Source organism: Camelus ferus, chromosome 20 (genome assembly GCF_009834535.1).
Source record: "Camelus ferus isolate YT-003-E chromosome 20, BCGSAC_Cfer_1.0, whole genome shotgun sequence".
NCBI lineage: Eukaryota > Metazoa > Chordata > Mammalia > Artiodactyla > Camelidae > Camelus > Camelus ferus.
In genome coordinates this window covers 21478740-21502795 of record NC_045715.1, presented here as the reverse complement: position 1 = coordinate 21502795, position 24056 = coordinate 21478740, and the positions used below count along the sequence as shown (strand labels likewise).

The following is a 24056-nucleotide window of genomic DNA, read 5'->3' as shown; positions in this document are numbered from 1 at the left end:
TTGTTTGTTTGTTTGTTTTTTATCACTATGCTATTCATTGGCTCCCCTTCCTGGATGTCTATTCTTCTCTATCCAATTTTTGGATATGGACTTCTTTCTTATTCCCTTCTCTCCACCTTCTTCCCGAATGTTCCATCAATTCCCTTTGCACCTTTTTTATTCCATACCTTTCCTTCCCTATAACATTTGCTTTCTCTGTCGTCCAGAGATATGCCATACTAGCATTGTGAATTTGTGGGACAGAGTGGTTTGGACTAATGGGTTTCCACACTCTATATATATTCTGGAAAACATCCATAATGTAGGACGCTTTCAAGTATCCAAGTGAAGGGGCCATTACTGTGCTATTGATATTTCCCCAAAACTTAACAGAAGAGAGGATTCCAAATTTACTGAATGAAGTTTCCCTCCATTGCCCTGTCAAAGATTGTGGGAATTCTGATGTCCTCCACTGGTTGTGTTAGACTGAGTCTCACTCTTTTACTGTTCTTGAACATATTACACAAGTTTCCAAATTTTATAAATATTTTACAATATTTTCCTGTCTTTTTTTCACCTATAGTAAATGTTCTTTCTTTTGCATTTTTATTCACACAGTTATTAATTCTGCAAACTGCAATATCTTTTCAATGTTTGCAGAAGGATGTTACATTTTAAGGAAAGTTGATGTACAATACATATATCAATACAGAATTTTTTATATGAATGTCAGTGGATGCTGTTGTCCTAGGATAAATCAAAATATTTTTCATAAAGCACTGATAAACTTTTTCAGAGTTTCACATCCCTTTTCTATAATGATATTTTCAATCATGTTGTGGCTTACAGATTCAATGAAATTTGGGAGCATATCTCATTAATGTCTGAAGTGGTCTTAATATGACTACCATTACATGTATAGTTTTTAATATGGGGGTATTTTCTGTATGCTTTCCCACAACACTTTAGACATTTGTCTCATATATGTGAGCAGCTTTGTCTTTTACTGTGAAGGAGCAGAAAGTCAAAAGCAAGATCAATGATTGTCATGGCTTATAACAGGGGAAGTTCTCTCTATGTTGTCATTATTTCCCTTCCTATCTTAATTCCTTTTTCACAAAGCTGTGAGAGAATATGAAACAACATTGCCTCTCATGAGTTACACAGTGTTTGGAAACTTTGATTCTAATTCCTAGGAAGGTGGGCCAGTTTTAAGGGAAGAATAAACAATGAAAGAGTGTCAAATTGTTCTCTCCCTGATGTTGTGCCTTCATTTGTTTGAATGGTTATTTCTTCCTTTTATCTTTCAGCTAAGAGTGAACAGAAGAAAGGCAAGTCCCATTGATATTTTACACTTTGTATTTTGTTATATTTCATCTGTTTATTTACCATTTGTCTTCAATGCTCAATTGTTGCTAAAACATGGCCATTTATCCTGCTTACTGAATCAAGACTCAAGGGCAGAGTTTTGGATGAAGTAGAAAAGGCAGCTTTATTCCTTTGCCAGGCAAAGGAGATCACAGTGGGCTGATGCCTCTAACACTGTGAGCCTGTTGGGTAAAGAAGGCAGGTGGTTTTAGAGTAAAAGTTCAAGGGTCCAAGCTAGTTTCCACAGAGATTGTATATAGGGTAACAAATTGTTGCAAAGTTATTCTTGATTTTGCAGATGCAGCAGCTCCTTTCCCTCAGCTGGGTATGGGATTCTTTTAATATTCATGTTACCTAGAATAAAGGATGCGTAGGAAGGTGAGGTCTATGGAAAAGAGCTCTAGAGAAAAACTTGTGCCATTTAAAGTCAGGTTGATAAGTGCTTTTATCCTTTTAAGCAGGCTGAGACTTGGGACCTCCTGCTGCAAGTTGAATGCTGCAGCTTGAACAACAGGATACAAGTAAACCACAAAGGGCCAAAAACAACTGCAGACACCTGCACTTGGGGAGAGTTATTAACAGCAAGATGCACAAAACACCCAAATGCCGTTTCTGAGGTGTTGGGGTCAAGAAGAGAACACTGAGGTCAAACGCAGGGTACCAAGGTCAAAAGCAGAGCACTGGGGGCAAAAGCAGGACACTGAGCATGATCCCTGCACACAGCAACACAAGGGGGTTGGGTGGATCACCGAAGCCTCCCTCCTCTCCAGCCTACCCCTGGTCAGCAAGAGCATGAGAAAAACCCTTTAAACCACGATACAGTTAGGCCGTTACAAACACCATTACAGATACCAGATGGTAACTGATGACACCAGGGTCCTGCTCAGTAACACAATGATTATCTTTTTCAACTCCAAACTACATTTATAAATTTATATCATATTTTTATCATTTTATTGTTATTTCAACTGAAGTTTATCTTCATATGTCTTTTTTTCATGTTTTTAAACTTTTTTTATTGAGTTCTAGTCATTTTACAATGTTGTGTCAAATTCCAGTGCAGAGCACAATTTTTCAGTTACACGTGAACATACATACATTCATTGTCACATTCTCTTTAGCTGTGAGCCACCACAAGATCCTGTATATATTTCCCTGTGCTAACAGCACAATCTTGTTTATATATTCTACAATTTGAAATCCCAGTCCCGACCCACCCCCAGTCCGCCTGGCAACCACAAGTTTCTATTCTATGTCTAAAAGTCTGTTTCTGTTTTGTATGGGGTTTTTTTTGTCCTCGTTTGTTATTCAATGCTCATTTTCCTTTGATTTATCCCGTCCTTGCTATTTTGTGCAAAAAATATCCTTTTTGTCAAATATATACTACTAATAATTAATATGTAAATTTTTTCCATTTTTAAAGTTTCTGATCTGAAAGTTTTGTCCAAGATAGTTTCAGTCATTTGATGTTGAAGCCCTTTTACTGCCATTTAATACTTCCTTTCTTGTCTTTTCATCCAACTTTGTGAAAGTAAAATTCACTGAGGCAAAGTTAAAAGCAAACTCCCATAAAATACAGTTATGTATGAATCAGTAAACAAAATTATGTGAATAGAGGCACCCATGAACCTGACCTAACCTCACCCAAATATCTTCTGAGAGAGTAGTTCAGGATTCTGTAATTCAGTGTTTGGTGATTATATATAGTAAAGGTAACACTATAGGAGCAATGAGTGTATATATTTAGCAGCAGTCAGATAACTTAATAAAGATAAAAAACTGAGTAGTAAGACTAAGTAATTTCAAAAGAAATCATGAAAAGATTTATCAGGTACGTAGCAGAAACAATACAGAAAATGTATTAAATTTCCCTCTCTATTTGTTTATTGCTTAAAACTTTATATCCCTACATATCGCACGCTGTTCTTTATATTGTACTGATGTTTTCAATGGACTGGATTTCAGAGATCTACCTATTTAAAGACCAAATGGGTGGGACATGAAAATGTTGAAACAATAATAATTAAGAGATGTGGAGTTTGGGTTGTAGCTTCTTCATAATGCTCAGAAAACCTATTTCATGTATGTGTGTTTAGATATTTTCTCTCAGATAGAAGGAAGCACAATAAAAGTGTGGTGGGACATAGAATCTCTCTCAGAGAAACCATTCCTTTCTCTCTCCTGGATTCAGCACCCATGTGATTTGGTTGAGATAAGATTCATTCATGCATAAATTAAAACAGAAACTCAAATACAAGGTTGCAAATTAATCAGTGGAAATAACGTTGTGAAAAGAGGTACCAGGAAACCGGACCTTGTATTATTACCTTTAAGAACAGTGTTTCAGTATTGCCTCATACTGTGTCTGTGGCAAGTTCGTATGAGCTACTCACCACAATGATGAGAATTGACTAATATATTTAAAAGCATCCAACGACCATACTAAAGGTAACAAATGGAACAACAGGAACCTAAATATTATCAAAGGGATCAAGAATAAGTTTACAAATTGAACATCAGAACTAATATACCTAAAGTTTTTCGATAAATTAAATTAACTCCACTTCTCCCCTTTTCGTGCACTATAGCATATCTCTGGCCAATACTGACCTATGAGCCAACGTGTGTGTGTGTGTGTGTGTGTGTGTGTGTGTGTGTGTGTGTGTTCGTTTGAAACTGGATATGGTTAATTTTAAATATAAACTTTTCAGTAAATTTGAATTCTTTCTGTAGTTATTTCCCATGAAATTTACATTTATCTTTCCATTTATTTTTCAGAAGAACTTCGGAGAAGGCTTGGTAAATTTTCTGATATCCCTTTACTCTTGACTCCCTTTAAAATGACTGCTTTCTTGATGTCTTTAACATTTCCTGACCTTTTTTATCTATATGCCTTGCTTTGGAAAACCTTTCTTCTGCATGTCTACTAGTTCCACCCAAATTTTTCGGTGTTGGACTTCTCTCGTTTCAGTTCTGTCCATTTCTGTCTCCCTCCCTTCTCTACTTTTCCATTCCTTCTCTTCGCATTTCATGCCATGCCTTCCCTATAAAGACTGGATTCTTCTGCATCACACAGGTTTGCCATGATTTTCTTAGGAAGGTGGTGAGATGAAAGGCATTAAGCTGATAGGGAGATGGTTTCTATCCTATATATATTTGTAGGAAACTTCCAAACATAGTACCTCTGTCAGGCATTCCAAGTTTGAGGGGCCACTACATCATGCACTTGATATGTCTTCAAAACCTTAAGTGATGAGAGAAGACATCGAAAGTGCTAAGTTTCCCTGTTCACTGCCCTTTCCAAGCTTGCGTAGTATATGATATCATTCTTCAGTGAAGTGTAAACTTGGGCTCTTCCCCTGTCTTTGAACATATGAACAATATTCCCGGATATCTACATGTGTTACTTAACTTTTCCTGCCTTGTTAAAACAAACTCCAACCCTACTCATTATTCTTTATTCTTTTGCATTCGTTGACACAATTATCAAATCAGCAAACTGCAAATCCCATTAAATATTTTTAGAAGAATTATATATCTTAAAGAAAGTTCAAATATCTCTCCCAATACTGAAAATATTGAGTGAAGGACACAAGCACTATTCTCTTGCAAGAGACATTATTCAAACTTTAATATTCTCCCTTTCTCGTGACTATTTCTATTACATTCTTGTTTTCCTGGGAGTGGAATTTAAGAGTATATCTCTTTAATGTATGTCGTACGTCTCATACGACTACTGCTACAGATCCAGTTTTGCACACATGGGTGTATGCTTCCTCATCACTTTTTAAGTGCCTGTCTCATCCCTGTGTGTATGTCTGCATTTTGTTGTGAAGAAGGACGGCCCAATGAAAGAGGAATGACTGATTTTGTACATCCCCAAAGAATTCCTGCCCTATCTCCTCTTACGGTTTCATTTCTTAATTTAGTTCCCTTTACATGAAGTGATGGAGGGATGTAAAACAACATTGCCTCTGATTGGTCAGATGTCCTTTGGAACCTTATGGTTCCAGTTTTCACAAGTTGCACCACAGAGTAAACTATGAAAGGGATCCCAATTTTTGTTCTCCTTCCTTCCTGACATTATGCTTTGATTTGGAACGAATTGTTTACTTCTTCCTTTTACTTTTTAGAGATGAGTAAACAGAGAAAGGGCAAGTACAAATAATGTATTCCACTGTGTACCTTGTGATTTTCTCATATATTTCTTGTGCCCTTGCCTTCAACTCTTAATGATCAACTCCCTTACTGGAAACAGAGATGTGTTTTTACGCGACTTTATGTCACGTATCTTATCCTTCCAACTTAGGTTATCCATCTTCATTTGCTATTCAATATATGCCATTGTTAACCTCTTTCATATTTCTAGTCATTGCAATCAAGAAGACAGGGTCTTCTGGTGAACAGAATTTTACCCCTAAGATATGTGTCAAATTTGGGTATTTTAAACTTCTGACCTATCACTTTTCTCCAAGATGGGTTCATTTAATATAGATCCCTCTTTACTGCTACATAACACCTCTTTTCTGTTCCCTTCCTGATATTTAAATCACAATGATGAGTTTTTCCTAATAGGAATGTATATGAGATAATATTTTTCCACCTTCTTTTCAAGTGAGGAATTATATCCTAAAAGGCATCTAAATGTGGGAAGGTTGTAACTTGAGAGACAGAGATCAGTGTTCACTGATGTTTTAGTCTAGCAAATACAAGAGAGATGAGTCAAAAGACCACACAGTGGATATAACACCACCTGAGAGGTTTCCTCCAAGAGTGTAGGGCAAGTAAATGTGTGCATAGTACATAAAAACTTAAATTCTGTAAGTTGTAAGGACTGCCAAATGCTGTCTTTCAACAAAATGCCCATTCTATAAATGAGCTAGTCTTGAAATTGCATGAGAGATTTATAAGGGACATCAATAAAGCCTAGAGTTACACTACAGGAAAGAGATCAAGTTCGTATACAAAGCACAGCTTTCTAACACTTTGCTCATATGAGTGGAGCATTTGTTTTCCTCCATTAACTCATTTTTGTGAATTGCATTTCCCCCAAATACATGAGCCAGTCATCAGCATCAATTTTATTCCTTTCATTTTCTGTTTGTTTACAAAAGATCTGTTTGCTGAGAAATTCTCTACTGTGAAGAACGGAACGAATTTGGCTAGAGCCATGTCTCTCAATTCCTTGACTTCCTGCAGTAGATGATAAAATAGGAATGAGTGTTCAGGCTTTCAGAGCTTATCTTGAAAACCCTATCAATTGACAACATAATTAATTTTATCACAGTTTTGTTAAATGCAAAGAATTAGAAACCATCAGACTTGCAAAAACATTGTACCCAGACAGATAGTCATTCACTTTCTCAATGGCTGCGGCATCTTCTAAAAAGACCTTTACAGGGCTTACACATATGTTTACCACTAATTATACGTATTACGTTTCACTTAAAGACATCTTGTTTAATGTGACTCAGAAACATTTGCAAAACTAAAAATCAATTTCAATATTCTACGACTAAGATAGCATCTGTCATAAAATTATTTCATTATTTTACTAAGTATGTATTTTGGTCTGTATTTTGAATTAGGAATTCCATGCTTGGAAATTTTCTTCTTATTTTTATTTTCTGTGTTGGTTTTCCTTGCCATTTACATGAGTCTTTTTTTTATTTACTTTTCAGAACTCCTTCAGGATGAAAATGGTAACTTTTTTCTGAAATTATTTTCTGGATGTATTTGCTAGAAATATTTTTTCTTAGCTTCCTTTTCCTCCTGTGATATAGCATTGTTACTTCCTTCCAGATGAATACCATAATTACCATATATAGCCTGTGACATTAGAAGGTTGGTTAAATGAAGGGGACTAGGCTAAGAAGTATGTAGTTTTATCTGTTTAATACAAAGCTTTCTTTAACTTGGGTTCTTCAAGCTGTCCTCTCAGATTGACTGCCCATTGTTTTGCACATGATTTTATCCCAGCGCTTAAAGGAAGAGTTCCGATTCAAAACCTGGTGAGAGAGATGAGTTCTTCCTTTCTAATTTATCTTTCTCTGACCTCCCATCCCCCACTGCTATCCCCTTTGGTAACCGTAAGTTTCTTTTCCATGAATGTGAGTCTCTTACTGTTTTGTAAAAAAGTTAATTTGTATCATTTTTTAGATTCCACACATAAGTCATATCATACGTTTGTCTTTCTCTGCCTGACTTACTTCACTTGGTATGATAATGTCTAGGTCCATCCATGTTGCTGCAAATGGCACTATTTCATTCTTTTTTATGGCTGAGTAATAGTCTTTGTATGTATGTATGTGTGTGTATCTTTATCCATTCATCTGCCCGTGGACATTTAGGTTGCTTCCACATCTTGCATATTGTACCTAGTGCTTCTATGAACATGGGGGTGCATGCGTCTTTTTGAATTAGAGTTTTTTTCTGGGTACATGCCCAAGAATGGAATTGCTGGATCATATGGTAACTCTTGATTTTAGTTTTCTCAGGAACCTCCATACTGCTCTCCACAGTGACTGTACTAATTTACATTCCTACCAACACTGTAGGAAGGTACTTTTTTCTACACCCTCTCCAGCATTTATTATTCGTAGACTTTTTGATAATGGCCATTTTGACTCGTGTGAGGTGATACCTTATTGTAGTTTTGATTTGCATTTCTCTGATAGTGATATTGAGTACCTTTTCATGTGTCTCTTGGCCATCTGTATGTCTTCTTTGGAGAAATGTCTATTTGGATCATCTGCCCATTTTTTGATTGGATTTATACATATAGTTATACATATTTTTATACATAGTATGTATGTATATATATATATATATATATATAAGTTTATACATAGATATATATATTTAGCTGTATGAGCTGTTTGTATATTTTGGAAATTAATCCCTTGTCAGTCGCATCATTTACAAATATATTCCCCCAGTTCGTAGACTGCTTTTCAGTTTGCTCATCATTTCTTTTGCTGTGCAAAACGTTTTAAGTTTGATTAGGTCCCATTCATTTATTTGCATTTTTATTTCTATTTCTCTAGGAGAGACATCCAAAAAAATATTGCTGGGATTCTTGTCAGAGTGTTCTGCCTATGTTTTCCTCTAGATGTTTTATAGTATCTGGTCTTACATTTAGGTCTTTAATCCATTTTTGAGATTATTTTTTAATATGGTGTTAGAGAATGTTCTGATTTCATTCTTTCACATGTAGCTGTCTAGTTTTCCAGCACCACAGAAGAGGCTCTTTTCTCCTTTGTATATCTTGCCTCCTTTGTCATAGAATAGTTGACCTTAAATGTATGGGCTTACTTCTGGGCTCTCTATTCTGTTCCATTAATCTGTATGTCTGCGCTTTTGTGCTGGTACCATACTGTTTCAATTACTGTAGCTTTTTGTAGTTTAGTCTGAAGTCAGGCAGTGTGATTACACCAGCTCCATTTCTCTTTCTCAGGATTGTTCTGCCTTTTGGGATCTTTTGTGTTCCCATGCAAATTTTAACATTTTTCATTGTAATTCTGTGAAGATCACCATTGGTAATTTGACAGGGATTGCATTAAGTCTGTAGATTGCCTTGGGTGGTATGGTCATTTTAACAATACTGATTCTTCCAGTCCAAGAACACAGTATATCTTTTATCTATTTGTGTCTTCTTCAATTACTTTCATCAGCATCTTACAGTTTTTGGAGTACAGGTCTTTTACCTCCTTAGGTAGGTTTATTCCTAAGTATTTTATTCTTTATGATTTGATGGTATCAGATTGTTTCTTTCATTCCTCTATCTGATAATTCATTATTAGTATATAGAAATGCAAGAGATTTCTCTATATTAATTTTCCATCCTGCAACACTACTGACTTCATTGATGAGCTATACTCATGTATGCCCTTTATTATGTTGAGGTATTATGTTCAGGCCTTTATTATGTTGAGATTCCCTCTATGCTCACTTTCTGAAGACTTTTTTTTTTTGTCATAAATGGATGCTGAATTTTAGGGAAAGCTTTTTCTGCATCTATTGAGCTAATCATATGGCTTTTATTTATTAATAGCTTAATGTGGTACAACACATTGACTGACCTGGGAGTGATGAAAATTCCTTGCATCCCTGGGGTAAATCCCACTTTATCATAGCGTTTGCTCCTTTTAATGTATTGTTGGATTTGGTTTGCTAGCATTTTATTGAGGATTTTTGCATCTGTGTTCATCAGTGATGTTGGCCTGTAATTTCCTTTTGTGTGTGTGGTATCTTTGTCTGGTTTTCGTATCAGGGTGATGCTAGCCTCATAGAATGAGTTTGAAGTATTCCTTCCTCTGCGATTTTTCTGAGTAGTTTCAGAAGGATAGGTGTTAACTCTTTTCTAACTGGGAGGATTCCCCTGTGATGCCAACTGATCCAGGATTTTTGTGTGTTACAAGTTACTAAATCACTGATTCAATTTCAGTACCGGTAACTGGTCTGTTCATATTTTCTATTTCTTCCTGGTTGACTCTTGGAAAATTGTACTTTTCTAAGAAATTGTCCGTTTCTTCTACATTGTCCTTTCTTTGGCATACAGTTGCTTATAGTAGCCTCATACGAGCCTCTGTATTTCTGTAGTGTCAGTTGTAACTTCTTTTTCATTTCTGACATCATTAACTTGGGCCCTCTCTCTTTTTTTCTTGATGGGTCTGACTAAAGGTTTGGCAATTTTGTTTATCTTTTCAAGGAACCAGCTTTTAGTTCCATTGATTTTTTCTTTTCTTTTTTTTTTTTTTAAGTGTCTATTTCACTTCTTTCTGCTCTAATATTTATGATTTTCTTCTCCTAACTCTGGGTTTTGTTTTTTCTTCTTTCTCTGGTTGCTTTAGGTGTAAGGTTAGGTTGTTTATCCAAGATTTTTCTTGTTCCCTGAGGTAAGCTTGTATTGCTCTAAACTTCCCTCTTAGAACTGCTTTTGCTGTGCTTCGCAGGTTTTGGATCATTGTGTTTTCACTTTCATTTGCCTCTAGGTAATTTTTAAATTTCCTGTTTGATTTCTTTAGTGATCCACTGGTTGTTCAATAGCATATTGTTTACCTTCCATGTGTTTGCATTTTTACAGTTTTTTTTCTTGTAGTTGATTTCTAGCCTCATAGCATTGTGGTCAGAAATGATGCTTGATACGATTTCAGTTTTCTTAAACTTACTGAGGCTAGCTTTCTGACCCAGCATGGGATCTATCCTGGAGAATGTTCCATGTACCTTGAAAAGAACGATAATTCTGCTGCTTTAAGATGGAATGCTCTCTAGACGTCAATTAACTCCATCTGCTGTAATGTGTCATTAAGGCCAGTGTTTCCTCATTGATTTTCTATCTGTATGATCTGTCCACTGATGTAAGTGGGGTGTTAAAGTCCCTACTATTCTTGTTTTACTGTCAATTTCTCCTTCTATGTCTGTTAACCTTTGCCTTATAATTTAGGTCTCCCTATGTTGTGTGCATATATATTTATAGTTGTTATATTTTCTTCTTGGATTGATCCCTTGATTATTAAGTAGTGTCCTTCTTTGTCTCTTGTAACACTCTTCATTTTAAAGTCCATTTTGTCTGAAATAAGTATCCAGCTTCCTTAGGATTTCCATTTGCATGGAATACCTTTTTCCATCCCCTTTCTTTAAGTCTACATTTGTCTCTAGATCTGATGTGAGTCTCTTATAGGCAGCATATATACTGGTCCTGTTTTTGTATCCATTCAGCCTCTTTATGTATTTTGATTGGAGCATTTAGCCCATTTATGTTTAAGGTTAACTATCCGTGTGTATATTCCCACTGCCATTTTCTTAATTTTTTTGGATTTGTTTTTGTAGGTCTTGTTTTCCCCTTCTCCTTTTGTTTTCTTCTCTTGTGATTTGATGACTATCTTTAATATGACGTTTGGATTCTTCTTTCCTTTTTGTGTGTATATATATTATAGATTTTGTTTCTGTGGTTACCATGAGGTGTTTGTGTAGCAGTCTATATATATACCTATCTATCTATCTATCTATCTATCTATCTATCTATCTATCTATCTAAATAGACAGTGGTGGTGTCTATCTATCTATCTATCTGTCTATTTAGATAGATAGATAGATAATTGCTTGTTTTAGTTTGATGATTTCTTAATTTCCAATGCACTTTAGATACCCTGCATTTTTACTCTCCTCCTTTCACAATTATTATGATTTTATATTTTACACCTAATTGTTTTATGTATTCTTTAACTGTTTATTGTGGATACAGATGATTTACTACTTTAGTCTTTTAACTTCCCTATTAGTTTGTGTGTGGATAGTTTCCACCTTTACTGTATGTTTGCCTTTACAGGGAGCTTTTCCCGGTCATAATTTTCTTGCTTGTAGTTTCGGGCTTTCCTTTTCCGCCTAGAGAAGTTCCTTTCACATTTGTTGTAAGGTTGGCTTAGTGGTGCTGAACTCTTTTAGTTTTTGCTTGTCTGTAAAGCTTTGGATTTCTCTGTCAAATCTGAACGAGACCCTTGTTAGGTAGAGTCTTGTTGATTGTAGGTTGTTCTGTTTCATCATTGTAAGTATATTTTGCCATTTCTTTCCAGCCTGCAGAATTTCTGCTGAAAAATCAGCTGATAGCCTTATGGAAACTCCCTTCTATGTTATTTGTTGCTTTTCCCTCGTTCCTTTAATATTCTGTCTTTATATTTAATTTGTCATTTGATTACATTGTGTCATGGTGTGTTTCTCTGTGGGTTAATTCTCTCTTCACTTCCTAGACTTGGATGACTCTTTTCTTTCTAACTTAGTTAGGAAAGTTTTCCGCTACTATCTCTTCAAATATTTTCTCAGGCCCCTTCTTTCTCTTTTCTCCTTCTGGGACTCATATAACATGAATATGAGCAAGCTTGATGTTGTCCCAGAAGTCTCTGAAACTCTCCTCATTTCTTTTCATTCTTCTTTCTTTTTTCTGTTCAGTGGCAGTGACATCCACTGCTCTGTCTTCCAGCTCACTAATCTGTTCTTCTGCCTCATTTAGTCTATTACTGATTCCTTCTAGCGTATTTTTCATTTCAGTTATTGTATTCTTCAATTCTGTTTGGTTGTTCTTTATATTTTCTAATTTTTTGTTAAAAACTTCTCATTTCTACCTCTATGCATCCAGTCTCCTCCCAAGTTCTTTGATCATTACTCTGAACTCTTTTTCAAGTACATCGCCTATCTCCACATCATACAGTTCATCTTCTAGGGTTTTATAATGTTCCTTCACCTGGAACATATTCCTCTGCCATCTCATTTTTTCTAAATTGCTACTTGCATTTTCATGTATGCAGTAGGTCAGCTACATTTCTCGACCTTGGAGAAGTGGTCCTCTGTAGGTGACATCCTATGCGTCCCAGCAGTGCACTTAAAATCACAAAATATTTTAAGCACCATAAGATATACGGAGCCATCTCAGGCTGCTCTCACTTGCTCTCTCGTGCTCTCTCTCTCTCTCCCTCGATGCCAACTGTGGAGCCCCATCAAGAGTTTTATCTAACTGGGGAGCCTCACCACCAGCTCCACTCAACCATGGAGCATGTTAGGAGCAGGTCTCCACTGTGAAGGCCTGCTTGTGGCTGCCTAAACACAAGGCTCTCAAGTTTCTCCTTTTGACTTACACATTAGTCTATAACTGATGGTAAGTTTAAACTTGAGGCTTGCTTGTCCACTTCTCTTGACCATACTCCCAAGTGATCCAATGTATACAAATATTTTTGCCTGATCATGTCTGGTCAGTTTCAATTCCAACCATAGTTATTACTCTTCTTTCATTTTCACTCCTACCCATTTGATTACTAATTCACCAAATTACTCTTCCTTTGGGTTCTTTATACGTACTTGTTTCACTCAGGTGAACTTCATGGATGATATATCACTAAAGACTGAGTCAATGTTCTAAAATATTCTACACCTCTTTTTAATACCATAACACAAGAATTGCTTAAAACTTTATATCCCTACATATCGCACGCTGTTCTTTATGTTGTACTGATGTTTTCAATGGACTGGATTTCAGAGATCTACCTATTTAAAGACCAAATGGGTGGGACATGAAAATGTTGAAACAATAATAATTAAGAGATGTGGAGTTTGGGTTGTAGCTTCTTCATAATGCTCAGAAAACCTATTTCATGTATGTGTGTTTAGATATTTTCTCTCAGATAGAAGGAAGCACAATAAAAGTGTGGTGGGACATAGAATCTCTCTCAGAGAAACCATTCCTTTCTCTCTCCTGGATTCAGCACCCATGTGATTTGGTTGAGATAAGATTCATTCATGCATAAATTAAAACAGAAACTCAAATACAAGGTTGCAAATTAATCAGTGGAAATAACGTTGTGAAAAGAGGTACCAGGAAACCGGACCTTGTATTATTACCTTTAAGAACAGTGTTTCAGTATTGCCTCATACTGTGTCTGTGGCAAGTTCGTATGAGCTACTCACCACAATGATGAGAATTGACTAATATATTTAAAAGCATCCAACGACCATACTAAAGGTAACAAATGGAACAACAGGAACCTAAATATTATCAAAGGGATCAAGAATAAGTTTACAAATTGAACATCAGAACTAATATACCTAAAGTTTTTCGATAAATTAAATTAACTCCACTTCTCCCCTTTTCGTGCACTATAGCATATCTCTGGCCAATACTGACCTATGAGCCAACGTGTGTGTGTGTGTGTGTGTGTGTGTGTGTGTGTGTGTGTGTTCGTTTGAAACTGGATATGGTTAATTTTAAATATAAACTTTTCAGTAAATTTGAATTCTTTCTGTAGTTATTTCCCATGAAATTTACATTTATCTTTCCATTTATTTTTCAGAAGAACTTCGGAGAAGGCTTGGTAAATTTTCTGATATCCCTTTACTCTTGACTCCCTTTAAAATGACTGCTTTCTTGATGTCTTTAACATTTCCTGACCTTTTTTATCTATATGCCTTGCTTTGGAAAACCTTTCTTCTGCATGTCTACTAGTTCCACCCAAATTTTTCGGTGTTGGACTTCTCTCGTTTCAGTTCTGTCCATTTCTGTCTCCCTCCCTTCTCTACTTTTCCATTCCTTCTCTTCGCATTTCATGCCATGCCTTCCCTATAAAGACTGGATTCTTCTGCATCACACAGGTTTGCCATGATTTTCTTAGGAAGGTGGTGAGATGAAAGGCATTAAGCTGATAGGGAGATGGTTTCTATCCTATATATATTTGTAGGAAACTTCCAAACATAGTACCTCTGTCAGGCATTCCAAGTTTGAGGGGCCACTACATCATGCACTTGATATGTCTTCAAAACCTTAAGTGATGAGAGAAGACATCGAAAGTGCTAAGTTTCCCTGTTCACTGCCCTTTCCAAGCTTGCGTAGTATATGATATCATTCTTCAGTGAAGTGTAAACTTGGGCTCTTCCCCTGTCTTTGAACATATGAACAATATTCCCGGATATCTACATGTGTTACTTAACTTTTCCTGCCTTGTTAAAACAAACTCCAACCCTACTCATTATTCTTTATTCTTTTGCATTCGTTGACACAATTATCAAATCAGCAAACTGCAAATCCCATTAAATATTTTTAGAAGAATTATATATCTTAAAGAAAGTTCAAATATCTCTCCCAATACTGAAAATATTGAGTGAAGGACACAAGCACTATTCTCTTGCAAGAGACATTATTCAAACTTTAATATTCTCCCTTTCTCGTGACTATTTCTATTACATTCTTGTTTTCCTGGGAGTGGAATTTAAGAGTATATCTCTTTAATGTATGTCGTACGTCTCATACGACTACTGCTACAGATCCAGTTTTGCACACATGGGTGTATGCTTCCTCATCACTTTTTAAGTGCCTGTCTCATCCCTGTGTGTATGTCTGCATTTTGTTGTGAAGAAGGACGGCCCAATGAAAGAGGAATGACTGATTTTGTACATCCCCAAAGAATTCCTGCCCTATCTCCTCTTACGGTTTCATTTCTTAATTTAGTTCCCTTTACATGAAGTGATGGAGGGATGTAAAACAACATTGCCTCTGATTGGTCAGATGTCCTTTGGAACCTTATGGTTCCAGTTTTCACAAGTTGCACCACAGAGTAAACTATGAAAGGGATCCCAATTTTTGTTCTCCTTCCTTCCTGACATTATGCTTTGATTTGGAACGAATTGTTTACTTCTTCCTTTTACTTTTTAGAGATGAGTAAACAGAGAAAGGGCAAGTACAAATAATGTATTCCACTGTGTACCTTGTGATTTTCTCATATATTTCTTGTGCCCTTGCCTTCAACTCTTAATGATCAACTCCCTTACTGGAAACAGAGATGTGTTTTTACGCGACTTTATGTCACGTATCTTATCCTTCCAACTTAGGTTATCCATCTTCATTTGCTATTCAATATATGCCATTGTTAACCTCTTTCATATTTCTAGTCATTGCAATCAAGAAGACAGGGTCTTCTGGTGAACAGAATTTTACCCCTAAGATATGTGTCAAATTTGGGTATTTTAAACTTCTGACCTATCACTTTTCTCCAAGATGGGTTCATTTAATATAGATCCCTCTTTACTGCTACATAACACCTCTTTTCTGTTCCCTTCCTGATATTTAAATCACAATGATGAGTTTTTCCTAATAGGAATGTATATGAGATAATATTTTTCCACCTTCTTTTCAAGTGAGGAATTATATCCTAAAAGGCATCTAAATGTGGGAAGGTTGTAACTTGAGAGACAGAGATCAGTGTTCACTGATGTTTTAGTCTAGCAAATACAAGAGAGATGAGTCAAAAGACCACACAGTGGATATAACACCACCTGAGAGGTTTCCTCCAAGAGTGTAGGGCAAGTAAATGTGTGCATAGTACATAAAAACTTAAATTCTGTAAGTTGTAAGGACTGCCAAATGCTGTCTTTCAACAAAATGCCCATTCTATAAATGAGCTAGTCTTGAAATTGCATGAGAGATTTATAAGGGACATCAATAAAGCCTAGAGTTACACTACAGGAAAGAGATCAAGTTCGTATACAAAGCACAGCTTTCTAACACTTTGCTCATATGAGTGGAGCATTTGTTTTCCTCCATTAACTCATTTTTGTGAATTGCATTTCCCCCAAATACATGAGCCAGTCATCAGCATCAATTTTATTCCTTTCATTTTCTGTTTGTTTACAAAAGATCTGTTTGCTGAGAAATTCTCTACTGTGAAGAACGGAACGAATTTGGCTAGAGCCATGTCTCTCAATTCCTTGACTTCCTGCAGTAGATGATAAAATAGGAATGAGTGTTCAGGCTTTCAGAGCTTATCTTGAAAACCCTATCAATTGACAACATAATTAATTTTATCACAGTTTTGTTAAATGCAAAGAATTAGAAACCATCAGACTTGCAAAAACATTGTACCCAGACAGATAGTCATTCACTTTCTCAATGGCTGCGGCATCTTCTAAAAAGACCTTTACAGGGCTTACACATATGTTTACCACTAATTATACGTATTACGTTTCACTTAAAGACATCTTGTTTAATGTGACTCAGAAACATTTGCAAAACTAAAAATCAATTTCAATATTCTACGACTAAGATAGCATCTGTCATAAAATTATTTCATTATTTTACTAAGTATGTATTTTGGTCTGTATTTTGAATTAGGAATTCCATGCTTGGAAATTTTCTTCTTATTTTTATTTTCTGTGTTGGTTTTCCTTGCCATTTACATGAGTCTTTTTTTTATTTACTTTTCAGAACTCCTTCAGGATGAAAATGGTAACTTTTTTCTGAAATTATTTTCTGGATGTATTTGCTAGAAATATTTTTTCTTAGCTTCCTTTTCCTCCTGTGATATAGCATTGTTACTTCCTTCCAGATGAATACCATAATTACCATATATAGCCTGTGACATTAGAAGGTTGGTTAAATGAAGGGGACTAGGCTAAGAAGTATGTAGTTTTATCTGTTTAATACAAAGCTTTCTTTAACTTGGGTTCTTCAAGCTGTCCTCTCAGATTGACTGCCCATTGTTTTGCACATGATTTTATCCCAGCGCTTAAAGGAAGAGTTCCGATTCAAAACCTGGTGAGAGAGATGAGTTCTTCCTTTCTAATTTATCTTTCTCTGACCTCCCATCCCCCACTGCTATCCCCTTTGGTAACCGTAAGTTTCTTTTCCATGAATGTGAGTCTCTTACTGTTTTGTAAAAAAGTTAATTTGTATCATTTTTTAGATTCCACACATAAGTCATATCATACGTTTGTCTTTCTCTGCCTGACTTACTTCACTTGGTATGATAATGTCTAGGTCCATCCATGTTGCTGCAAATGGCACTATTTCATTCTTTTTTATGGCTGAGTAATAGTCTTTGTATGTATGTATGTGTGTGTATCTTTATCCATTCATCTGCCCGTGGACATTTAGGTTGCTTCCACATCTTGCATATTGTACCTAGTGCTTCTATGAACATGGGGGTGCATGCGTCTTTTTGAATTAGAGTTTTTTTCTGGGTACATGCCCAAGAATGGAATTGCTGGATCATATGGTAACTCTTGATTTTAGTTTTCTCAGGAACCTCCATACTGCTCTCCACAGTGACTGTACTAATTTACATTCCTACCAACACTGTAGGAAGGTACTTTTTTCTACACCCTCTCCAGCATTTATTATTCGTAGACTTTTTGATAATGGCCATTTTGACTCGTGTGAGGTGATACCTTATTGTAGTTTTGATTTGCATTTCTCTGATAGTGATATTGAGTACCTTTTCATGTGTCTCTTGGCCATCTGTATGTCTTCTTTGGAGAAATGTCTATTTGGATCATCTGCCCATTTTTTGATTGGATTTATACATATAGTTATACATATTTTTATACATAGTATGTATGTATATATATATATATATATATATATAAGTTTATACATAGATATATATATTTAGCTGTATGAGCTGTTTGTATATTTTGGAAATTAATCCCTTGTCAGTCGCATCATTTACAAATATATTCCCCCAGTTCGTAGACTGCTTTTCAGTTTGCTCATCATTTCTTTTGCTGTGCAAAACGTTTTAAGTTTGATTAGGTCCCATTCATTTATTTGCATTTTTATTTCTATTTCTCTAGGAGAGACATCCAAAAAAATATTGCTGGGATTCTTGTCAGAGTGTTCTGCCTATGTTTTCCTCTAGATGTTTTATAGTATCTGGTCTTACATTTAGGTCTTTAATCCATTTTTGAGATTATTTTTTAATATGGTGTTAGAGAATGTTCTGATTTCATTCTTTCACATGTAGCTGTCTAGTTTTCCAGCACCACAGAAGAGGCTCTTTTCTCCTTTGTATATCTTGCCTCCTTTGTCATAGAATAGTTGACCTTAAATGTATGGGCTTACTTCTGGGCTCTCTATTCTGTTCCATTAATCTGTATGTCTGCGCTTTTGTGCTGGTACCATACTGTTTCAATTACTGTAGCTTTTTGTAGTTTAGTCTGAAGTCAGGCAGTGTGATTACACCAGCTCCATTTCTCTTTCTCAGGATTGTTCTGCCTTTTGGGATCTTTTGTGTTCCCATGCAAATTTTAACATTTTTCATTGTAATTCTGTGAAGATCACCATTGGTAATTTGACAGGGATTGCATTAAGTCTGTAGATTGCCTTGGGTGGTATGGTCATTTTAACAATACTGATTCTTCCAGTCCAAGAACACAGTATATCTTTTATCTATTTGTGTCTTCTTCAATTACTTTCATCAGCATCTTACAGTTTTTGGAGTACAGGTCTTTTACCTCCTTAGGTAGGTTTATTCCTAAGTATTTTATTCTTTATGATTTGATGGTATCAGATTGTTTCTTTCATTCCTCTATCTGATAATTCATTATTAGTATATAGAAATGCAAGAGATTTCTCTATATTAATTTTCCATCCTGCAACACTACTGACTTCATTGATGAGCTATACTCATGTATGCCCTTTATTATGTTGAGGTATTATGTTCAGGCCTTTATTATGTTGAGATTCCCTCTATGCTCACTTTCTGAAGACTTTTTTTTTTTGTCATAAATGGATGCTGAATTTTAGGGAAAGCTTTTTCTGCATCTATTGAGCTAATCATATGGCTTTTATTTATTAATAGCTTAATGTGGTACAACACATTGACTGACCTGGGAGTGATGAAAATTCCTTGCATCCCTGGGGTAAATCCCACTTTATCATAGCGTTTGCTCCTTTTAATGTATTGTTGGATTTGGTTTGCTAGCATTTTATTGAGGATTTTTGCATCTGTGTTCATCAGTGATGTTGGCCTGTAATTTCCTTTTGTGTGTGTGGTATCTTTGTCTGGTTTTCGTATCAGGGTGATGCTAGCCTCATAGAATGAGTTTGAAGTATTCCTTCCTCTGCGATTTTTCTGAGTAGTTTCAGAAGGATAGGTGTTAACTCTTTTCTAACTGGGAGGATTCCCCTGTGATGCCAACTGATCCAGGATTTTTGTGTGTTACAAGTTACTAAATCACTGATTCAATTTCAGTACCGGTAACTGGTCTGTTCATATTTTCTATTTCTTCCTGGTTGACTCTTGGAAAATTGTACTTTTCTAAGAAATTGTCCGTTTCTTCTACATTGTCCTTTCTTTGGCATACAGTTGCTTATAGTAGCCTCATACGAGCCTCTGTATTTCTGTAGTGTCAGTTGTAACTTCTTTTTCATTTCTGACATCATTAACTTGGGCCCTCTCTCTTTTTTTCTTGATGGGTCTGACTAAAGGTTTGGCAATTTTGTTTATCTTTTCAAGGAACCAGCTTTTAGTTCCATTGATTTTTTTCTTTTCTTTTTTCTTTTTCTTTCTTTTTTTTTTTTTAGTGTCTGTTTCACTTATTTCTGCTCTAATATTTATGCATGAGCGATTTTTAAGGGACATCAATAAAGCCTAGAGTTACACTACAGGAAAGAAATCAAATTCGTATACAAAGCACAGCTTTCTAACACTGCTCATATGAGTGTAGCATTTGTTTCCCTCCATTAACTCATTTTTGTGAATTGCATTTCCCCCATATACATGAGCCAGTCATCAGCATCAATTTTATTCCTTTCATTTTCTGTTTGTTGTCAAAAGATCTGTTTGATGAGAAATTCTCTACTGTTAAGAATGGAACGAATTTTGGTAGAGCCATGTCTCTCAATTCCTTGCAAAAACATTGTACCCAGACAGTCATTCAGTTTCTCAATGGCTGTGGCATCTTCTAAAAAGAACTTTTTCAGGACTTACACATGTGTTTACCACTAATTATACAAATAATGTTTCACTAAAATACCTCTCTTAATGTGACTTAGAAACATTTGCAAAACTAAAAATCAATTTCAATATACTTCTACCACGATAACATTTGTCATAAAATTATTTCATCATTTTACTAGTTATGTATTTTGGTCAATATTTTGAATTAGGAATTCCATGCTTGGATATTTTATTCTTATTTTTATTTTCTGTGTTGGTTTTCCTTGACATTTATATGAGTATTTTCTAATTTATTTTTCAGAAAAACGTCAGGCTGAAATTGGTATGAAATTGGTAACTTTTTTTCTGACTTTTTTTTAAGATGTATTTTGTAGAAATATTTTCCCTGTGTTTTCTTCCCTTCCTTTAATATAGCCTTAAGTTACTATCTTCCAGATAATTTCATTATAAGGTTGGTTAAATGAAGGGGATTAGACTAAGAAGAATGTATTTTTACCTGTTTAGTGGAAAGCTTTCTTTAACTTGGGTCCTCAAGCATGTCTTCTGAGATGGTGTGTCCGTTGTTATGTATATAACATTGGCCCAGTTTAAAGTAAGTGGTGTAGACTCCAACCCTGGTGAGAGACAGAAGGTTTTCTTTTTGATTTACACACTTCATCTACTATAAGTATCTCTTGTTGTTGGCCTTTTATATATTTGTCTATTACTGATGTCACATGTAAATCTGAGATTTGGTAGTTCCCTTTTTTTGACCATACCTTCATGTGGTCCAATGTCTATAAACATTTTTCCTTATTTTCCATGCTTATTTTCTCTTCCCAAACTTAGTTATTCTTCTTCTTTCATTTTTATTTTAATTCACTCAAACAATATTCAACAAATTGTTTTCAGGATATTTTATATTGCATTGCATTTTTCACTCAAAGAAACTTCAGTGCTAATGTATCTCTTTAGGCTAAGGCTATTTTGTAAGGTATTCCTACAACATTTTTTAGTACCTCACTACAAGAATTGTTTAAATTCTGATGACCCTTCATATTAGATAGTATTCTTCAAATTGAAGCAAATTTTTCATTTGGAATGGACTTTAGAGATTTCTCTCATCATTTTTTAAATGTGCATTACTTGACCAATATGCAGACACAGACATTAGCAGATGAATGGCTTTAATTGCATCTTTTTTATAATATTAAGAAATCTTGTCATATATATGTGTATTCATGTATTTTCTCTCAGATAGGAGGAAGGCTCAATTTAAGTCTGGTGAGTAATGCTTATCTCTCAGAAATCTCCATTCTTCCATCTCTCTTGGGTATTTCCCCTATAACAGGAGGATAGGATGCAAAAGTAAAATAAAAATGTCTATATTCAGCAAAGAAGCATTTGTTTTTCTTTACTTGAATTTCTGTAATTTCAATGTATTCTCTCTGAAGTGTAAATGAGAAGTGATTCAGCATGTTTTTCCTCCTCTCCTCCTTCCTTCTTTCTTTTCTTTATTTGCTGCTCCTCCTTCATGCTCTTCCTCTGTCCCTCCCACCTTTTCTTGCCTCTATATCTCTACCTGTCTTACACCTAACCGTTTTTATTATCATGTTTGAAAAAAATGGAATATGAAAGCAATACAGAATGGATAGAGGAAGTCCAAGGGATTCAAAAGAAGAAATAGGACAAAGACAGGAAGAAATGGGAAAGACAATGAGAGAAAATAGGGAAGAAAAGAAGGTAAAGGGTTTCCTATTTTGTTCTTTTGCAGTCTGGAGGAACGCACCATTATATGCTGGTGAGTGATGTGGAATCTGATGAAGAATGTCCTATTATTGAAGATACCTTAAATGAACACTTACAGTGTGTGAAACAATATACTGAAAATCAAAGGAACTCCAAAGCATATACAACATGAATGTCATAGATTACTCAATATTTTAACAGATAATCATGTCTTTAAAACATTACATTTTAGCAGTTTTTTTGTTTTTTTAATTGCATCTTACATTGTGTTTTGAGCATGTGTAGAGCAGTTCACTTGCTAAAATCTAAGGAAACTAAGTGAAAATTAAGTTATTTGGTCAGACACACTGTGTTCCCTACTTCCTCTCAAACATCCTAAATAAATTATAGATATTTATACTGGAGTAACATTGGTATCTCAAGTCAGACATAATTCAGTAGACTGTAAAAAGAAGTTCAAGGTTTGAAAATGTATATTCTTTGGTTGCTATTACCTTTGAGTTAATCCTAGGGAATTTATACTCATAGTATTTTGGACAGACAGGCAGCTTCATCTTTCATATGATGGGTTCTCATGTTTATTTTTTCCTTGCAGATTGGAGGAAAGAAGAATTCGAAGCTGGTGAGCCTATGATGATCTTCAAGGGACCTTGACCTTTGTGGGATAGTCTGGAAGAATGTTGGGTGGAAGTGAGCTGGGTCTACCCAGGGCCAGAGGAGTCCTCACAGAATGGGAATCTTCTGGCCCAGGCCTACTAAGACCCTTCCCAGAAACGTGATGGTCCACTTGTCTTTGCAGTAAACGTGACCCTGGATGCAGCCACTGCCCATCCTGCCCTCCTCCTGTCTGAAAAAGGGAGACAAGTTACCTGGCAAGAAACATGTCAAGATCTACCCAGCTCCCCACAGAGATTTGACTCCCTTCCCTGTGTGCTGGGTCAGCCACACATCAGTTCAGGGAGATGCTACTGGGAAGTACAGGTTGAGGACATGCTATCCTGGGACTTGGGAATTTGTAGGGATACTGTAACAAGGAAGGGGAGAGTCACAATGTCCCCACAGAATGGTTTCTGGGCCATTAGGCTCTACAAGGGAGAATACTGGGCCCTCACCTCCCCAGTAACGTCTCTTATTCTAAAAGAAACTCTCCTTAGAGTAGGGGTATTCCTAGATTATGAGGCTGGAGATGTATCTTTCTATAACATGACAGCTGGATCCCACATTTTCACCTTTCCCCAGAATACATTCTATGGTGTCCTAAGGCCACTTTTCAGACTTTGGTCCTCTGAGTCAGGCCCCCTAACCATCTGTCCAGGGGAAGGAGAAAGCTACTGATGTTGTAATTCATATGCCTACCTCTCCATGAAAAATGATTATTTTGGGGCCCCATGAAGATCACAATTCTCCCACAATGAGATATAAATTGATTTTTTCTACTCCTTACTGGATCATTCTCAAGATGAAGCTCTGGGACACAGACTTAAAATTGTCCTTCATATCACTTCTCCTTCTTCTTTAGTTATAGATTTCTTCTTATTATTACCTTTTCCTATGATAGCCTCGTATAAATATTAGATTTCCTAGCCTCCCCTGTTGTATATGACTAAATGATGGTGGTGTATTAAATGCTGAATTATAAAGATGTGTTCTTAAAAGGAAATTGTGTCTTTTCTTCTTTACTTTTTCTTCTGGCTGTAATATGTCATGATGGATGGAACTCAAAGAACATATATGACCCTGTAATATGACATGGATGTCAGAGAA

At 35.7% G+C, this 24056-nt stretch overlaps 1 protein-coding gene across 1 annotated transcript; it reads left to right on the top strand.

Moving 5' to 3' along the window:
• Positions 1-1840: 1840 nt before the first annotated feature.
• On the top strand, positions 1841-23959 carry LOC102509489 (butyrophilin subfamily 2 member A1-like). The gene is made up of 10 exons (XM_032463518.1): positions 1841-1868; positions 4126-4146; positions 7029-7049; positions 14187-14207; positions 17090-17110; positions 20866-20886; positions 21801-21827; positions 22318-22344; positions 22888-22914; positions 23092-23959. The coding sequence occupies exons 1-10, from the start codon at positions 1841-1843 to the stop codon at positions 23625-23627; spliced, it is 750 nt and encodes a 249-aa protein (XP_032319409.1). The 3' UTR covers positions 23628-23959.
• The last annotated feature ends 97 nt before the right edge of the window (positions 23960-24056 follow it).